General features: G+C 47.0%; 2 protein-coding genes and 2 long non-coding RNA genes across 7 annotated transcripts in view; 2 read left to right on the top strand and 2 right to left on the bottom strand.

The window, feature by feature from the left end:
- Positions 1–11,023, top strand: part of BEAN1 (brain expressed associated with NEDD4 1) — a 57,802-nt gene extending 46,779 nt beyond the window's left edge. For all 3 annotated transcript variants that reach the window (XM_012571452.5, XM_072934215.1, XM_072934216.1), the window contains exon 5: positions 6,530–11,023. In XM_012571452.5, coding sequence (XP_012426906.4) covers positions 6,530–6,764 — 235 coding nt within the window. In that variant the 3' untranslated portion in view covers positions 6,765–11,023. The remainder of the gene's footprint in view (positions 1–6,529) is intronic.
- Positions 11,013–11,933, bottom strand: LOC115496777 (uncharacterized). The gene is made up of 2 exons (XR_003962297.4): positions 11,595–11,933; positions 11,013–11,234 (listed from the first exon to the last, which is right to left on the bottom strand). It is a non-coding gene; the product is annotated as an uncharacterized lncRNA (long non-coding RNA).
- Positions 11,934–12,891: 958 nt separating this feature from the next.
- On the top strand, positions 12,892–19,415 carry LOC115496802 (uncharacterized). The gene is made up of 2 exons (XM_030282331.4): positions 12,892–13,181; positions 15,341–19,415. Exons 1-2 carry the CDS (start codon positions 12,906–12,908, stop codon positions 16,769–16,771), a joined length of 1,707 nt encoding a protein of 568 aa, XP_030138191.4. The 5' UTR covers positions 12,892–12,905; the 3' UTR covers positions 16,772–19,415.
- LOC140684869 (uncharacterized) lies at positions 14,789–16,520 on the bottom strand. 2 transcript variants are annotated; one of them, XR_012057774.1, is made up of 3 exons: positions 16,391–16,520; positions 15,709–15,838; positions 14,789–15,577 (listed from the first exon to the last, which is right to left on the bottom strand). It is a non-coding gene; the product is annotated as an uncharacterized lncRNA (long non-coding RNA). The 2 variants fall into 2 exon arrangements; XR_012057773.1 differs by having other exon boundaries at positions 14,789–15,838.
- Positions 19,416–19,473: the final 58 nt, after the last annotated feature.

Here is a 19,473-nt window from a genome sequence, read left to right as displayed (position 1 = left end):
ATGGGCTCACTCTTCCTCAGGTGGTCACCCTGCCTAATCTACACAGGATCTGTTCTATAGAAAATGGTCTTATTTAGTCTTGTTCCAATATTCTAAATAACCATGTTCAGCCTGCATTGTTTAAATGGGCAAATCAATTTAAAAAATACTTTAAAATGGCAAAAGAAAATGCTCCTGTCCTAAAGTCAGACACTAATTTCCCTTTAAATATATATTTTAAAAAGCCTACTTAAGGGACTTTCTTTTTTAAGACATTCTTTTCCATCACCCACTTCTGAGGATCCAAGTTAGCCAAGCCAACCTCCTGGATTTTCTTGAAAGGCAGAATTAGGCTTGCAGGGAACTAACATCTTGCTATATTCCTTTGCTGTATTCCTTTGCTAAGGCTGTTTTCCTGACTGCAAACCAGGTGAGGAGCTTTGCCACATTACAGTGACAGCTGGCAAAGCATGAGATGGACATTTGGGGTTAAGTTCAGCTCTTACTTCCATACCCCCACTGAGCTTTTCAGTCAGTACAGTAAAAAATGCCACTGGAAATATGACGGGTTTATTTTTCCATTAGATAGCATGACTTGAGCTAAAACTCTCAACTCTTTTAACTCCAAATTCCACTTTAAAGCCCCTTCCTTCACATCCCAGTGCTGTTCCTCATCTGTATTAGGGATAGAAACAAGTAAATTCCTAATTATTTTGGCAAACTTCTTATTTCAAGCTTAACTTTGTTTACAGCTGTTTTATAAGCATTTCTTTCTATGGCATTTCCATTCCTCTTTATTATCCACACCTTTCTCTTTTTTTCTTGTCTTTGTAGTCAAAAATGCTCTCACACCTCAGCTTGTGTGTTGGGAGGCTGAGGCACAAAATTCCCTTTGTTTTCTGTCATCAAAAATATCTGTGGGGAGGCTGCACCTTCTACCAGCCTCTCTTTACAGTTCCATTCTGGAGGTGCAAGTTCTTGCTGCATAAAAACCCCTGAGGCAGTGAAAGCAGCAACCCCTGATGGAAGGGAAGCACCAAGGATTTTTAACCAGAAATCTACAGTGTCATGCAAAGCAACCACAACATAAAACTATCAGATCTTTAGTGACTGTAGTTAAAAAACAGAGTATTTTTCTCTGATTTCCCGGTTGCATATTGCAGCCAGTATTTCCTTCACCTGCTCAGAATTCATTGCTGAAATAATTAAAGCAAAGCCTTTTCTAGGAATATGATCCTAAAACTTGTCAAATGGAAAACTTCCTCAGACAGCAGCAGGTTCTGGTGACATGCAAGAATTGGTGGTGGTGTTCAGAATCCTGTTTGTGGATTAACTCCATGGCTTGGGAAGCTACAAATTTTTACTTAACTGATTCTTGTTACTCAATCAGTGCCCAGCATCTCTTACTGTATAATGGTTACAGAAATCCAGAGACCAAACACTGCTGATGATCAAGTAGTTCTTCCAGCCAGGCTGAATTGTATCATATGAAATCTTCATCCTAGAATGTCTTGTTTTATTTAAAACATTTATTTCAATCGTTTAAAGCTGCACAATTATGATGAAACTCCATTATATTGGTTCCAAATGTTGTCTGATACATGTTCTAATGAAAGCAGCTGACACTGAATTTAATTTTTCCTCAGGAATATTTATCCATCAAAGTCATAACTTCCTCAAGATTATCTTGACAGAGAGTGCAGAACGGAGATGCAGCCTTTTAGTGCTCATTGACACAAAGAGTCCTATTATTGTTCTGAGGAATTGAAAATTCCAGAAATAACTATGAACAGAAAAAAAACCCAGAAAAACCTAAAATCCACCTTTCCTGTTTCTTCAATAGTTAAACCCTAGATGTTTACTTGAACAACAGCTTGGGTTACATTTTTTACTATTTAAAAACATTAAAATAAACATGTATCTAAATGTGAATATAATTAGTATCCAAATGGAAAGTGTCAGGATCAAAAATAAATCTAGGAAAATGTCTTAGCTCATTACAATGTCATTAGAGAAGCAGTTCTGTCAAAACTGATACATTTCCCCATGGTAATAATAAATCACCAAAGAAAATATGTATTCTGGGAAAACACACCTCAAAGGACACATGGACAGATTTCCAGGCTGCTGTCCTACAAAGCTGTCTGTGAGCAAATTGTGCCATCACAGAAGCAGAGTTCAGCATCATCAGCTCAACTGCCTACATGGGCATCAAACTCATCATTGTGTTTTTCATCTGAATCTTCTTGCAGAGAGTTACAGCACAATTGTTCTAATTTCAGGTTTTCTGGTAGGTAACCACATCATGGTTGTGTTTCATCACAGCTCCAGCCTGCCAGCAGACAGATGTTCCAGATTTGGGGTTCTGTTTGCCTTTTCCAAAAGAACACAAAATGGAAACAGTGCGACAGGAGCAATTTTAGCAGAGTCAGAATGCACAACAAATGAACAAAGTGAGCCACGAGACATCTACTGCACAAAGAATTCTTCATTCCCAGCTCTGCCTTTTTTCACTTGTTGTTTGCATCTTAAAAAGTTCTGTCAGCAGAACCTCCTTCCTGCCCTGAGGGGGGCTCCTAATTTATGAATGACAGCCAGTTAAAGAAGCTCCTTGGGATTTCCCTGGCAACAAACCCATCCTGATACTAACTGCAATGAGACCCAACAAATTCACAGTTACTGCCCCTCCTGCCATGCTCTGAGTCAGCAAGGTCATCTTAGAGAGCTGCTGCCAGTCTTGAGCACCATTCCCCTCCCTGCAGATCACATTTACCTGCAGTAGGATGCTTACAGACATCAGCCTTCCTTGCTTTTCCTAGGAAAATTATCCCTTAAAAACTCAATAGTGTGTATAAGCACAGCAGTGCAGGTGTTATAACAAAAACAAGGCCCAAACCCACGCAGACAGCAGCACATTTCATGGTCAGTAACCCCTTCCTTCTCACCACTGATACTGAACCTCCAGATAATACAAGTTTTAGAAAGCAGTGGATTCACCACAAGTACTGCAGCCAAGGATGTTTTCAGGGCTGGTATCCACAAAATGCAGTGCAATGAGTTCCTGTGCTCCTATATTTATGTTATGGTAACACAAGACTTTCCAAAAGCATTTTCTTTCCTGTCTAAAGGGATTTTCCTGTGACTGCTGTAGTGAACTTCAAGCCTGAGCTACTTTTTACATGTCCAATATCTTCACAGAAGTGACTCTGACAGATAAAATATAACTATTGTGGTGGTTTTATAAAAGATGAACAAGTATTTTTGTTTTTCCACTTTATGGTCCTGCATTTTCAGTTGCAAAACACATATATATATGTGTGTGTTTGTGTAAATGTATATATAGAAACATATAAATATAGCTGTACACACATATATACATGCACACACACACATCACACACCCCTTTGTGGGTATCACTCCCTTAGCAGCTCCTGAGGTTGGAAGTTGATGATTTGTGAGCTGCAGTCTCAGACCTCCCCCCTCCTCTGTCTCCCTCATTTCCACTTCCCTGGTGGTCCTGGTGCTCCCCAGCTGAACTGGGAGCTTCCGACTGAGGCAGCCAAACCAGGAAAAATCTGGCCCACAAAAAACTCATGCATAAAATACAAAATAAAAAAACAAACCAAAACAAACCTCCCAACCTCCCCCCCGCCACCAGCCCTAAATCTTTTTGCCTTTGTAGCTCCAGACTGGGAATCAAGGTTTGACTTTATTTTAAAATAACAGTAAGGTTTTAGTCCAGCATCACTCACGTCAATACTTGCTAATCATCTGCAAGAAATTATTGCTATTGAAATTTTTTCTAAGTAATCCTTCAGTTTTTTGAGGAATGATTTTCCAACCATCACCATACAGTGGATGCCTGTCCAACTTGGTGTTACTTCTTATAATACTTGCTTAGATTCTCTTAATAAAATAGAGCTTGTAAAGTCATATAAGTTTACATATTGAAGTCGCCTTGAAGGAGAGACTGCAAAATAAAATTCATGCTCATAGATTTGATAATGCATTATTTATCCTACAGGAATGCCTCTAAAACAGCAGTCAGATAGCACAACCAAAGTACTGAGGCTGTTAAACTTATGGGGGGGGGGGGGGAATCACACCACAAAACAAACAAACAAAGAAAAACAAAAACCCCAAACAAAAAAAATACATTTAAAAAAACACCAAACACTTGGAAACAGAGATAAAAATACAAAGTTGAAGTCTCTTTTTTGACCTTAATTCATGTCCATTCTGCCCTCACCAAAGAGTGTCAGGAACCTTATCTGTAGAAACAGAGCAGGAGCTGTTTGCAGTGTCAGCTCTACAAACAAAGATCCTATGCATAGAAAAGAAACAGGAAATGAACATCAAGATCATAAACTGGTAATGAAATACAAAAGGTATACAAAAGAAAACCAAAACCCACAACTATTTGAATCACTTTTAATTCTCTCTGTGGCCACAACAATCTGTAGGCACAGCTGTGAAGCTGCCAAAAGCTGTTTAGTTGAAAATCTGGCATGTGTTTTTTACTACCTTACTCAGTTTTTAAAATGTGATTTTAATTGCCAAAAATGAGAGGGGAGAACATTACTTGCTTTGGGGAAAAAAAAAAAAATCATTATTTTTATTCATCATATGTATTGAAGAATAAAATGCCCCAACACAAATATATTGATATTTAGAACGAAACACTAAAATGCCAACTCCTCAATACCGTAACTCACAACAATTTACTTGACCCTTCAAAGTCTCCTTCCCAAGGGATCTTTTCCCTGTTTATCCCAGCCAGCAGTTCAGTTTTACAAATCTGAGCTGTGGTTCAGGAAAGGCATTAAATTAAAGCCAAGGCAGAGGAATCATCTGCAGATGATCAGGTAACAGCAGCAAGAAGCAGTTCTCACTGTGCCCAATTCTCCCTTAAGTCAGTGGCAGATTTCCCAGAAGCAAGAGACAGAGAAGCTTCTTCTCTTTTGTGTCTTGGCAGAAGGATTCCAAATTCTCCCCCTTGAAACTCCCATTGCTGTGGGCTTTTCTGAATGGAAACTTTTCCCCTGTGCTAACAGACCATTGAGTGCTCTCTGTTACCCTGATTAAGTCAGTCAAAACCTGAGGAGAGATTTTAAATAAATTCACTGGGCTTTGGGTCAGCAAAATGTAAATTAAGTAAGGATGCAGCTCATAGGAATCCTGCAAGAAGTGGCTTTTCATTACCCTCATGGAGCTCAAGGACAGTTGAGGACATCAGGTCCTCAATCTCTGATGGAGGTCTAAGAACTTTTCAAACACTACCATGAAAGTTTGAAAGCTTCAGTGTTTTCAGTAGAGGCTGGAGCGAAATTTTTTCCACATGCTGTAATAAAACCCAATTCTACTTCCTTACATGCAGGGACTTTTCTGAAACATCTAGCAGCCCTATTCAGGGCTCAAGTCAGAACAAACTTGAGTTCTTAAATGTTATTTTCTCATTGGGAAATCGACATTTTCTACTCTGAATTTAAAGCCATTGTCCTGATGAATATAAAAGTGAGATGAAGTGGAGGTAAAAATAAAAACACCCGTGGATATTTGAGTTTAGTTGTGTATCACTCTGATTTCACTTTCTTACCTCTCCCCTCCCCAAGAACCATTTCCATCACCCAGACTGGGGTTTGGGACCTTGGTGTAGCCTGGCAGTAACACAGGTACAGTGTGTGCCTGCAGTCTGCTGAGAAGACACATGCTCAATATTCCAATTTTCAGGAAATAACCCAGATCTTAATTGCTCTGCAGTTAGTGTGGCTGAGGAAATAGGTTCTTAATTTGTCTGGCTCCAGCAGAAACATTTTTCAGGTTAACTCAGTAGAGAAAGGGTTTTTTGGTTTTGTTTTTCTGTTGTTTGTTTTTAATGGGAAACATTTCCTTCTTCAGAATTGGAGTTTAAGTGATGTTGGAATGGTTAAACAGCAGCCACAGAGCAGGTCTAACATTTAACATTATGATATGGTGACTCTTTAGGGCTGTTGCCTGCAGCCAGGGAGCGCAGAGCAGAGGAGGGAGCAGTTTCCCTGGCTGAGCCTGGTGGCACAGACAGAACCAGGGGGCCTGGGTGCCCCCGAGCTGGCTCCACATGGAAACCCCCCCAGACCACCTGCCCTGTTCCTGCTCTTTGGGAGCACGATGGGCACCGTGCCCAGTGCCAGAGTGACCAGCCCCAGCCTGTCCAGGTAACCCAGCACAGCCCACTCACCCAGGGCTGCTTGCTGAGCTCCTGCAGCCAGGACAGCACCGATGGCATCTGCTGGAGAGTCCATCACGGGCTCTCCATGCCAGGGGAGAGCAGGAATGAGCCCTGGCTGTGCTGCACTTACGGTGGCTGTGCCCCTCTGGGATTATCTCTGGGTGGTTTTAAGTGCTATAGTCTCGAGTGTCTGACATGGCAGGGTCAGCAAGGATGTGGGCTGAGGAACAAAACACCAGACACTCGTTTTCTTCTCACTTTACTTGCTCCTGTTATGCTGAAGTAATGTACTGTGGCTTTTTTTTTCCAGGAATTTAATGAATATTTCTTTTTTTCTTTCAGCTATGACGAATGTGTGGGGCCAGGAGCAACACAAATATATATTCCCACAGATGATCCCCCCCCATATTCCCTTACAGACCCTTGCCAAAGAAATGAAATACCCCGAAATACCTGTATCAGGCAGGAAGAGGAGGCAGCCTCTGGGACTGCAGATGCTGCAGTGGGGCTGCAGGACTTGCAGCAGCCCAGCTCAGCGCTGGCAGTGATCTCGCAGTGCGGGGACAGCGGCGTCTGAGCACGGCTCCAGCCGGGACAGGAACAGGAACGCGCTCCTGCTGCCAGCAGAGCCCAGATCACGCCACGCAAGTGGCTCTTTCCTTCAGTTCTTCTGGAGAACTCAGACCAATGGAAGAAAAAAACCTCTGGAAGTTTTACCAAATTTATATCTTTGAACAGGGATACCATGGGATTTTTCTTTTTACAGTGAATTTTGCAAGTTTACCTGAATTTCCCTGTTTGTGCTTCAAAGTGTTCCATGGCATCACACAGCATAAAAGAGCAGCAGAGACAAGCAGCACAGGTGACCTTTCTGAAGCATTGCAGAACCCATTGAAATCAGCCACTCATTATGAGGATAAATGTTATCCAGTCAAGCTACTTGTTGATTTTACGATACTTTGCATGTTTTAGAACAGAAGGAAAAAGAAGAGGCTTTTGTTGTCATCGTAGGTGTCACTAGTACAGCTCATTCAGTGTATTGACAACAAAGCATTTTTAAGTAACTCTTTGTCTAACTGTGTGTTTCAGTAGGCAAAGCACTACTACAGAAATGATTATTATCAGTACCATGTAGAAGCAAAAGAAAATAATAATAATTTAATATTCACATTATTCCTTTGGTAGCAGGCTTTCCAGGTCATTGCAAAGCCTGTTGCAAGTCTTCCTCAAACGAAACCATCCACAAGTGGCAGAGAGGTGGCCGTGGGTCCCCACAGTGCGGCTGGCTACAGCAGCAGGAGCTGCAGCACAGCTGTGCACTGGAGCTGCAGCACAGCTGTGCACTGGAGCTGCAGCACGGCTGTGCACTGGAGCTGCAGCACAGCTCTGCCCTGGAGCTGCATCACGGCTCTGCGCTGGAGCTGCAGCACAGCTGTGCACTGGAGCTGCAGCACAGCTGTGCAGTGGAGCTGCAGCACGGCTGTGAGCTGGAGCTGCAGCACAGCTGTGCACTGGAGCTGCAGCACAGCTCTGCACTGGAGCTGCAGCACGGCTGTGCCCTGGAACTGCAGCACAGCTGTGCACTGGAGCTGCGGCACAGCTGTGCACTGGAGCTGCAGCACAGCTGTGCACTGGAGCTGCGCGTCCTTCACGGGCCTGGCTGCAGCCAAGGGAAGGCACAGCGATGCCAGGGGATGCTGCAGGCCGGGGCGCAGCCACGGCTGCATTTCCAGCAGAATGCAGTCTCTTTTCCCGTGGGGAGCGGAGCTCCCGTGTGGGCACAGGGACCTCCAGGAGCTGTGCGAGTGCGCTGCAAACCAGGGATGCCGGGCTGGGCACAGCGACAGCCTCGGGAGCCTCGGAGCCTGCCCAGTTCAGAGGAGGGACCGCGAAAAGGGACCCAGGAGCGGGCCCGGGACACGGGATGGGAGCCCGCGGGCCCGGGCGGTGTGCGGGGCACCGGGGCCCAGCTCGGGCACAGCGGGGCCGGGCACTGCAGCTCGTCCCCGGGGCTGCTCCGCTGACCACGGAGCCTCCCGGCACCGGCCCGAGGAGGAGACGAGTGTGGCACTGAGGGTGCCCAGAGCGGGCACTGCCTCCGGGGCAGGAGCCGGACCAGCCCCTCAGGGGCACCCCTGGCTCCCTTCCCCTGCCGGGAGCCGCAGCTCCCAGGGCTGGATCGCCTTTGAAAGACAACGCACCCCCGAGCTTCTGTCTGCTCACCTCGGGCTGGGGCAGACCCACGTGTGGGACAGGAACATCTCCTTCCCCCACTTCCATTCCATGGCCCAGCAAAAAAAATGCTGCACGATTCAGACTAGCGGCCAGGTGGCCCGGGAGGTTTCGGTCTATTGCCTGAAACGAAACAGAGTTGGGATCCCGTTGTTCACTTCTGCCTGGAAAGTCCCATTCCTCATCTGAAACAGTCCCAACCCTCATCTGAAATAGTCCCATTCCTCATCTGAAATAGTCCCAACCCTCATCTGAAATAGTCCCAACCCTCATCTGAAAACTTCTGTGTGTCTGGCTGAGGACACACAACCCACACGAGAGCAAGGAGAGCTCAAACCTGTGCTTTCCTTGAGACTTTCCCCTGGAAAACTTAATTGCTGTGTTGTTTTGAAACGTGGTGTTGTACGAAACACTTGCATTCTACATTTTTTAGTAATTTTTAAGTTCTGTGTGTAATGGAAAATCCCTGGGTGAGTCTGGGTGTTGGCAGGAAGCAGAACTGACTGCAGCACATCAACAGCAGGATGGAGCTCCAGTCAGCCCTTGGGGCATCCACAAGCCTGGGCTCCCTCTGTGACCCGGACAGGAGCCAAGGAGATGTGGCAGGGGAGCAGAGTTATCACAGGCTCAGCTCCAGGAAATTTCTTAGAGGCACTTTCACTAAAAAAAAAAAAAAAAAAAAAAAAAAAAAAAAAGTTTTTTACAGAGGGAGAATGGACTTCATTTTCTATCCCCCACTAAAGGATATGTAAAGCTGAGTATAGTAAATGGTGTTTAAAAGGAAGCAGCATCCAAATTATTAAAATTGCACTTGGATTTTCTGTAAATACTGAATAATTTTCAACTGTAATTATCATTCAACACTCCAAAGATTGACACAATTATAATTAATAATTAGATGGGAAGTAATTATATGGTTCTTACTGCTATATAAATTATACCATTACTGAGAAATATGCACACGATGAGATATAAGGTAAGCACGCATTTTTTGCTAAGAAGATGACAGTAAATATGTGTTTTGCTAAAATGTGAGAATTCTTTTGCAGTTCAGCAAGATTTTCAATATTCTCAGTATACTATCCCCAAAAGAACAAAAACTCACCATTTTGCATCGTAGAACTGCTGGCAGGCATTGCTGGAAGGTAAAGGCTCTATCTCACATTTGTGTTTTTACCAGAGAGAACTGCTCCTCTCTATAAAGTATTCATTTGAACAGTTTTGTGGCATGCAAAGCACCCTGCAAGGAGAGAAAGGACTCTCTGCCCCACCTGTGAGGGGCAGAGATGCTCAGAAGTGCCGCAGTCAGGTTTAGTGGCGGGGAGGCAGCAGAGAGGGAGCCCGGGGTGGCTGTGCAGAACGGGCCTGGCTTGCAGGGCCTGGCTGGGGCAATCTAATGAACCCACAGCAGAAGGAAAGTGGGATTTTTTCCCATGACCAAGCTGCAGGCTCCTCTGCAGACAGGCACAGAGTGCTTTTCACACATGGCAGACAAGTCCCTGCCCCGTTACTGATGTTCAGTTTCTCTGCATGGTTGGAAACTCTCTGGTTTGACTTTTAACCTTTTTAACAGGGATTTCCTGCCCTTTCACCAACTCTGTAGCTGTGGTTTACAAAACAAGCTGACTTTAAGTAGACTTCTGATGAGAATGGGAGATTTACATATTACCTCATGTTAGCAATGCATTAGAAAATTGTAAAAACGAATCCAAGTCTTTCTTTCTTCCTTCAGTAACAGTGACGTGTCCCTGACGCTGTGCTCTGGGTTTGGCAGCATTTCTTACACACCTCTCCCTGCTCCCTCTGGTGGTGTGGAATAAACGCCATAAAATTCTCTCATCCTGTTATCACAGAATATCCAAATAATCCGAGCTGCTGTCACATGGATATGGGAGCCAACCAAAACATCCACATCCACACTGTAGCATTTTTCTGAGTTACCACTGAATACTTGGGTTTTGTGATTCATAACAAACATATATAATTTTAAAACAAGCTGTGAATTGGAGGCAGAGTGTGCTTCCTTCTGTGACATCTTAGCACCGTCACTTGCAGGAATGGTTTAGCATTTTCTGCTCTTGTTAAGCTTTTTAACTGATTGATATCCAACAAAGCTGGGGGGGGGGGGGGGGGAGCTTATAAATCCAAACAGACAGCGCTAGAAAGGAAAAAATTAGCTGTAAAACTCTACCGAGAGTTTGCAGCTGTGAAGCTGCTCCAACAGCTTCCAATGCTGCTACTGCAAGTGTTGAAATTGCTTGTAATGATTCAGTAAGAACATGCTTTCATTTCATGAAAATATTGCAGATCTTGGGTAAATCTCAGCAAAGTTGGCAGTGATGTTGCTCTTGAGAAATTCATCTCCTGCTATCAGATATTATCCTAAACCCTTGCATAATTCTAATACCAGTGCTAAAAAACCCAGGTTTAACACAGGCCTTTGCTTTATTACATGGGTAAAATCAGAAAGAATTTTGGACATGCTGTTTCTTGCTACATGATAACAACCCTTGTATTTCTGTAGTCATCTCTTCTGCTTCAATTTTTAGTATATTGATCTTATACTGAACTTTTAGTAAAGAACACACACGTGTTTGGATTGGCTTCTGTGCTTTTTATTTTACGTCTCTGGGACCAGCCACAACTGAGCAACTGCTGAGGAAGCAACTTTGTGCTTCAGTCACTTACATTTGGATTTTACCTTTGTCAGAGGCCACAGGAGTAAGCACTGGAGCAGTCAGGTCCCTCCTGCTCTGGGGGACAAGTCAGTGTCCAAGCTCCAGAAGGGCAGAGTCAAATTACTGAAGGCAGGACACTGAAAATGGCAACATATCACCAAGGGAAAAGATGAAAAGCCAGGAAATAATATGCCAATCATCCCAGAAATATTCAAATAGATCAATTTTTAGCAGAGCAAGATATATTTCCTGAATGGAAACTACATCCAACTGATCTAAATGGTCTTGGTACAGTCTGACAAATTATTCCCCTCTTTAAACTACAGAAATAATTTCTATGTGAAATTATGACTATAGACTTCTGTGAATTAAAATAATAATCATCATATGAGAGAATATTTCTCAATTTGTGAAGTCACACAGGTGCACCAACATCATGGTGACCACAGGTGGTGACTCAAAAATGCAGATACCAAAAATCAAGGTTAGAAAAGCACCTGGACCACAGGTGTGTTTTCCAGCTGCTCCATTTAACCCGGGTGCAGGGCACTTGTCACCCCCACAGCAGACACAAACCTCTTCCAGCTGGAAACATAACCACCAACACAGAAGCTATACCATTTGTGACCAAAGAGTGCTGATACCTCTGTTAAAATGCACAAATAGTGCAAACTTTTAATGACTGGGAGCTTTCGGTGGGTTACCAGCAGCTCCTTGCATCGAGCAAACCAAGTTAAAGTACAGAAGCACCACCCTGCAGTGTGAGAATTGGCACTGTGTGCCGGGGAGCACTGACGGCCCGGGACATTCCCACACTCTCCCGTCCCCTCAGTGCCCCTGGCGCGACATCCCAAACCCAGCCCAGCCCAGCTCAGACAAACCCAGCCCAGCTCGGCTAAACCCAGCCCAGCTCAGCTAAACCCAGCTAAGCCGAACCCAACCCAACCCAGCCAAGCCAAGCCAAGCCAAACCCAACCCAACCCAGCCAAGCCAAGCCAAACCCAACCCAACCCAGCCCAACCCAGCCCAGCCAAACCAAACCCAACCCAGCCAAACACAACCCAGCTCAACCCAACTCAGCTAAACCCAGCCAAGCCAAGCCAAACCCAACCCAGCCCAGCCAAACCCAGCCAAACCCAGCCCAGCTCAGATAAACCCAGCTAAGCCAAGCCAAACCCAACCCAACCCAGCCAAGCCAAGCCAAACCCAACCCAGCCAAGCCAAGCCAAGCCAAGCCAAACCCAACCCAGCCCAGCCCAACCCAACCCAGCCAAGACAAACCCAGCCCAGCCAAGCCCAACCCAGCCCAGCCAAACCCAACCCAACCCAACCCAACTCAGCTAAACCCAGCCAAGCCAAGCCAAACCCAACCCAGCCAAACACAACCCAGCCCAACCCAACCCGGCCCGGCCTGGCCCGGCCCAGCCCAACCCAACCCAACCCAACCCAACCCAACCCAACCCAGCCCAGCCCAGCCCAGCCCAGCCCAGCCCAGCCCAACCCAACCCAGCCCAGCCCAGCCCAGCCCAGCCCAACCCAACTCAACCCAGCCCAGCCAAGCCCGGCCCGGCCCGGCCCAGACAAACACAACCCAACCCAGTCCAACCCAACCCGACCCGACCCGGCCCGGCCCGGCCCTCCCGCCCTCCCCGCCCCGCCTTCCCCGCCCCGCCGCGCCGCTTTCACTTTCACTTTCGCTTGGCGGGGTTCCGCCCCCGGCCTGACTGACAGGCGGGAGCACCAATGGCAGGCGGGCGCGCGGCGGCGCGGGCCAATGGCGGCGCGGGGCGGGGCGGCGGGCCGGGGCCATGGCGGAGCGGGCGCTGAGGCGGGAGTACGAGTCGCGGCTGGCGGCGCAGGGGCAGCTGGCGGCCTGCGCCGACCCCGCGCTCAAGGCCCGGGCGCGGCGGCTGCTGGGCGCGGGGCGCCGCGGGGCCCTGGACGTGCGCGCCGTGGCCGAGCGCTGCCGGCGGGCGCGGGGCGGCCGCGCCCTGCGCGACCTGCTCAAGGCGCTGGAGCTGCTGGAGCTGCTCTGCGTCAACCTCCTGCTGTGCCCCTGGCGCCGGGAGATCCGCTCCCTCAAGGTACGGCACCGCCGCCCCGGCTACAGCGCTGCTTCCCCGGGCCGGGCTCGGCAGCGGAGCCGAGAGCTGGGAGCGGGGCCGGGGCACGGAGCGGGGCCGGGGCACGGAGCGGGGCCAGGGCACATCGAGCCCGGGATAGGGAGCGGGGCCAGGGCACGGAGCGGGGCCAGGGCACATCGAGCCCGGGATAGGGAGCGGGGCAGGGCACATCCAGCCCGGGACAGGGAGCGGGGCCAGGGCACGGAGCGGGGCCAGGGCACATCCAGCCCGGGATTGGGAGCGGGGCAGGGCACTTGGAGCTCGGGGCAGGGCACATCCGGCTCGGGGCAGGGTGCCCGGCCCGGTGCAGGGCTGCTCTGAGGTGTTCATTGGCCTTCACAGGCCCTGTCCTTGCTGAGGCCCTCAGTGCTGAGCAGCTCCGGGGGTTGGGACAGACGGCAGGGAAGGTAACAGCTACTCGGAAAGGCTTTGCTTCCATCGCTGAAAGCTGTGAGCAGAACCTGTCTGTGAGCACAGATGTTTTCAGCCGTGGCCAAAGGCCGGGGAGCTGATCCCGGCTGGTCCCTGATCCCAGCTCAGAGCCTGTAGCTGCTGGAGCGGCACGGACAGCCCCTTGCAAAGAGGAAATTCTGCTGGGTTTGCAGCGGGGTGGCCACGGTTACCCCGCTTCCCCAGCACACTGAGCACATCTCATTGCCCAGAGACACAGCCGTCTTCACTCATCCCAAATTTAAACAGACTCCCCAAATACCCAAACGCAGACTTATTGCCCTTGCTTTGACAACAAGTGCTGGTGATTCTTTGATTCTTCCTGCACTTAGGCCTCACCCGTGGATTTTCAAACAGCTGTAAATTCCTGTTCTTCTCACTCATCTCCCTAAAACAGGGCAAAGCATAAGATAGGTCTACACTTAATGGTTTCAGCTTTTCCTAACACAAGAATCCTAGGCTGCATTAAAATTAAACTTTGAAGACCACTGTGGGCAACCCAAAGTGTAAGACAGCCTGCTGCAGGCCTGAAATAATTGGAGAACAAGTTGGAGAACAACAGTACCTTGTGCATGTACAGATTTGATTAAAAGCTACTGAATACATGGAATAGTATGTCCCATGTCCTGCCTCTCACCTGCTCTGGTGTTCCTGCAGTGCCTGCAGCTGCCCCACCTCCAGAAGGAACAGAAGGTGAGGAGTGCAGGACGCTGTTAACAGATTTCTTTGAGAATTATACTGTGGCCATTCTGGGGGTTAATTTTGTTCTCCTGAGCCTCCTGCTTGTGACACCGATGCTCAGGGATCAGCCTTGGTCTGGCCCAAGCTGGGCAGCCTGAAAACAAGGTACCCCACTCCTGGAAATCCTGACTTTGGGTTCTCACCTCTGCTCTGTTGTGACTTGCGAGGAGTTGGTCATGCCCAGCTCAGAATAGTCTCTCCTATCACAGGGTTTCAGACAAAACCAAAAACCACTTCCATGTTACAAACTAGGCCTCGTGCCTGGGGTTGCTCTAAAACCATGCAAACATTGAACAGTTTTTAAGTTCTGCACAGCAGCAGCACAAAGAGAGGTGTTTGGACAATAATTCTATTAGAATAGTCTCTCCTCAGAAAGCTGCTTTTAAAAAATGGCAGTTTAATTCCAGGGTAGTAAAGTTCACCGCAGGAGCTTGAACCATGGAAAAAGAAAATATTACAGACTTGTCCCCAGTTCAGAAATGGGATTCACAGTGAGTGCATCATGTCTTTTTCTTCAAGAAAAGACCTCAGTGATTCATTCTATAATCTGTGTTTGCTTCAAAAGCTTAGGTTCAGTAGAATACAAAAGGTTTATTTCTCTAGTTTGACTAAAATTACTTCCTTACTCTCTTCCTTTTTTTTGAATACTGGTACTCTCAGCCAAGACCCCAGCGGGTTTGAACTGGCACAGCTTCACTGGAACTGATGTGCTGTAGCAAAGCCACAATGCTCGAGAGGCTGCCAGAACAGTGCTGTTAGAAGAGCCTCACTCACTGCAGTTCAAAACTCAGGCTTGTAGAACATGGCTGTTTTAAAGCTGTAAGCAAGTTTTGAAGTATTTTTGATCTTTAGGAAATCAGCTGTTTCACACTTCCCTGTACCCTTTCCCCCAGTGTTCACCAGCTTTTCCCTGTTGTGTTATGTTCCAGACCTTCACTGGGAATTTTGTCTACTACATCCAGCCAGTGCTGCCGGAGGACATTGTGAAAGAACTCCTGGAGAAAATAGGTTATGTTGCAACTACAGCAACAGAGTTTTCTCTTGTCAAAAAGAGAAACAATGAGGAGACAAAGCAGACTGCATTTGAGATATTCCTGGCAAGAATCGAGTGTGAAGCCATCCTCGAGATGACAGATGAAGAAACACGTGGCAGTTTGGAGATGAGCCTGCAGCAGGGCACACAGACACATCAGCATGGAGGAGAGGAGGACGAGGAACATCAGACACCCCAGAGAGGAGACACTGAAAGTCTGGGAAATGAAGGGAGCCTTGTCCCCCAGCAGGAGCATTCAGCTACCTGTGCTGCATCCTTTGAAGCTGCTGGGAGTGCAAGGATCAAAGGGGACGTGGCTCAGTCAGCAGCTGCTGCATCCCCCAGCAGCCTCCAGGCGCCTCTCCCGGGCAAGGGCTCAGACAGCGAGGACTTCCTGATCAAATACAGCGACATTGTCATAGCACAAACACCAATCTTCAGCGAGAGTCCCTCTCCAAAGGCTTTGGGGAAGGAGCCAAGAGCCAGGCCGAGTGAGGAGTGGGCCTTGGCAGGGGCTGCACGAGCCCTGGGGCCTGTGCCTCTGTCCCCGGGAGCCAGCGGCCCCCCAGCCTTTGCCATGTTTGCTGACAGCTCCTGTGACAGCAAAACCACCTTGGAGTTTGAAGCTCCAGGAGTCCCAGCAGGATCAATTGAAGCAGAAATTAATGATGCCATAAATTGCATAGACTCAGCCCCTGGTGATGAACCCACTGAGCTGAAGTCTCTGCCCTACAACGACTTTTCCTCTGCCCAAAACTGCTGCATCCCCAGGGAAGAGGACAATTGTGAGATGTCTTTAACCTTCACAGAACTACAAATCAAGGATGCTCAGGAAGAACTTATGTATCCAGTAGAGGAAAGTGGCCAGCCTGAGGCAGTGGCCTATGCAGGAAGAAGTGACAGGCACATTAACGAATTTAATCACTCCCAAATAAAACATACATACCTGACTGATGCCGAGGTGCACAAGAGAGCAGCGTCACACCCTGAGCCACCTTCAGGTCTGTGCTGTACTGCTGGGCACACAGAGGATTCCACAGCTGGTTCTGACAGCAAGAGACTGTTCATGGATCCTGCTAAGGGACACCCAGCTCCTGAGTGCTTCAGGCATGTCAGAGAGCCCCCCAACCTCACTTACATCCCCCCCAAAAGCATCGATGTGCCGCCCTCACACGGGGGCAGGAGCAGCCTGGGGCAGCCTGCAGGGGACTCTGCTGGAGGCAGGGAAGGGAAGCTGGAGCACTGCAATTCCCAAGAGACTGACAGCCAGGAGCCTTATGTCATCATTGACAGAACCGACCAGGCAGGGCTGTGCCACCACCCCTGAGTCTGGAGTGTCATGACCTGGGGGGGACTGTCCTCTCACCTGTGGCCTTGATCCTGTTGTCAGGGAGATGATTGGCTCTGTCACAGCAGTTCTAAACCCCAAACCACATCACTGCTTTGGGACAGTAAATAGCAGGAGCTACACAAATTCCTAATGGTTCCTCTCACAAGGAAACCTGAATGGTCACCTTTTTAAAGGGTAGGCAAACTTCTATAAATTTATATCCATTTAATTAATCAGTCAGATTCCTTCTGGCTGTTCTTAATGCCAGACAGGTTTCTTCAGCTGGGCATCCTACTTCTCTTTTTTACCTTCACAGACCTATTCCTGGAATACTCTTCCAGTACAAGGTAAATTCTTCTAAACTGGAAGAAATGCCATACTGGACTGTACTTTTGTTAACTCTGCATTCCTGTCAAGCTGTGTCTGAGCTAATCTTCCTCCTGACTTCAGCTGAAAACAGGTTTAGAAAGTTTGATAACATTCCTTTAGCTTTAAAGAGGGAAAGAGATATGTGAACATTTGGTTTTGTAGAGGCATTAACCTGTGTTATAGGTTTTATATCTAATCAATATATAACCATTTGTTACCAAAGTATTTTGTGGCCACCACCACAATTTCCATGAGAAGCCTTTGAGCACTGTAACTGTTCAGGGCCACCAGCAGAGAGAGGTCCAGCTGCAGCTGCCATTTCCCTTGCCCCTGCTCCTGACAGTTAATTCTGCACAGAATTTTTCTGCAGGCCAGTTAATCTCATAAAATGAAGAGGAAAAAAGTCTCATTCTTCACCATTTTAATGGCAGGAGAAAAAAATCTGCTCAGAAAAGGATCCCAGTGAGCAGCAGAGGCAGGGATATCCTGCAGGTGGGAGTGCTGTGTGGAAAGCTCAGGAGTGTTGGATCAGCTGGAAGCTGGGGTCCCAGCACTGAGAGCCTGTGACACACAGCTCTGAATTCATTTAGGAAAGCACACTGCTGCTGTGCTTAGGCACAGTCTCCAGTGCTTCTTTATACAAGCACCTGCAGAGGGTGTCAGAGGGTGGTGCCCAGCAGCAGGACAAGGAGCAGTTTTCCTAAACTAAAACACAAAAGATTTCATCCCAACATGAGGGAGAACTCGTTTGCCTGGAGGGGGCAGAGCCCTGGAGCAGTTGCCCAGGGAGCTGTGGAGTCTCCCTCTCTGGGACTTTCCAAACTTACCTGGACACACTCCTGTGTCACCTGCTCCAGGTGACCCTGCCTGGGCAGAGCTTGGACTGGGTGACCTCCACAGGCCCCTTCCAACCCTAAAAATTCTGGGACTCTTATGATACACTTGTTACCTAGAAAGACACTTTAATACTGCTTCAAGTAGCTTTTTCAGTAGCACTGAAATATGTGCTGGTTTGGACTGGGGTAGAGTTAATTTTCTTTACAGTGGTTAATATGGAGCTTAGTTCTAAATGCTAAAAAATGCCTTTCATATAGAGTTAAAACATATTAGCTGAAACTAATTTTGTATGAATTGTTTATAATTGACTTTCATCCCAGAAAAAAATCGGAGGAGCACACATGGATTAGACTAGAAAAACCTCAGGAACTAAAATATAGATTTGCTTTTTGAAGACCTAATGGTTGAAATTCTGTCATCCCCTGATTCCAGCAGTGTAAGAGAAACAGAATTTGCCCAAGATAACAGCAAGGGACAGGACTGCCTTCAGCTCTGGGTGGGCTTGTGCGAAATGGGTGTTAGGAACAAAAAGCCTTCACAGGGCCGTGTCCTGACCAGTATCAGCAGCATCCTGTAATAAGATTCTCTGACATTTTTTGTGCTGTGCAAAATGTATGTCCATAGTGAAATTAGAATTAAGAACAAACTACAGATGATTGAGCTACAAACATACAGAACCATTTCCAAATAAATGGTTCTTTTGGACTCTTAGAGAAGAAAAAGTTTTGAAAGTCTCAAGAATATCTGGTATCCCCCTACAAAGAAGTTGCAGTAAGCAAGATAATTACTTAGCACACAAAATCTTACTTTTAAGCTGGAATTCTAAAGATTTACAAGAGGGTGGCAGAATGGCATTTCTGCAATCACAAGTTTTAATACTAGCTTAGTACTTCACTAGGAAATGCTCTCTCTGTGCACTTTCTATTCTTAAATTGCAGTGATTTAGAAAACAAACAGCTGATCAGAATAACTGGAATATCAGAATAAGTTGCAGTTCCTGACTGAGAGTTCTTTCAGTGCAATGGGTTTTAGGCAAACCACAACCCTTCAAAAGCACCACCATCAGATATTGTTGACAAGCCACAGAACTGTTTCTGTCCTGCACTAAGTGCCTGACAGATGTCTGTATAAAGTGATCAAAGTGCTAATGAAGCTTTGCCTGTTCCTGCTAAACCAACCAAAACCATCAGGGGAAAAACAAATTCTGTACTTCTGGGATCATTCCCCTAAAATTACTCAGAAAATCCATGGGAGAGCAGTCTGAGTGCTGCAGTGAAAGGATTCCCCTGAAGGCAACACCCAGAGGGTAAGGCACAAGTGAAGGGCAACTCTGCACTTCTTTTGACAAGTCCAGGAATGAAACCCCACTGGTTTTCTCTACTCTCAAAGTACTTTCAGGTCATAATAAATTGATTGTGACATAAACCCAAAAAAACACCAGTGTTTTTCTTTATAAAAAGAGGTAAAATCAAAGAATGCAAACCAGTTAAGAA

This window comes from Taeniopygia guttata, chromosome 11 (assembly GCF_048771995.1).
Source record: "Taeniopygia guttata chromosome 11, bTaeGut7.mat, whole genome shotgun sequence".
Classification (NCBI taxonomy): Eukaryota; Metazoa; Chordata; class Aves; order Passeriformes; family Estrildidae; genus Taeniopygia; species Taeniopygia guttata.
The sequence above is the reverse complement of the archived record's forward strand: the minus strand, read 5'-3'. Positions and strand labels throughout refer to the sequence as shown.

Coding starts and splice junctions, on each gene's coding strand:
- LOC115496802 (XM_030282331.4), top strand. CDS start 12,906: ATGGCGGAGCGGGCGCTGAGGCGGGAGTACGAGTCGCGGCTGGCGGCG. Junction 13,182..15,340: donor GGGAGATCCGCTCCCTCAAG/GTACGGCACCGC, acceptor GTTATGTTCCAG/ACCTTCACTGGGAATTTTGT.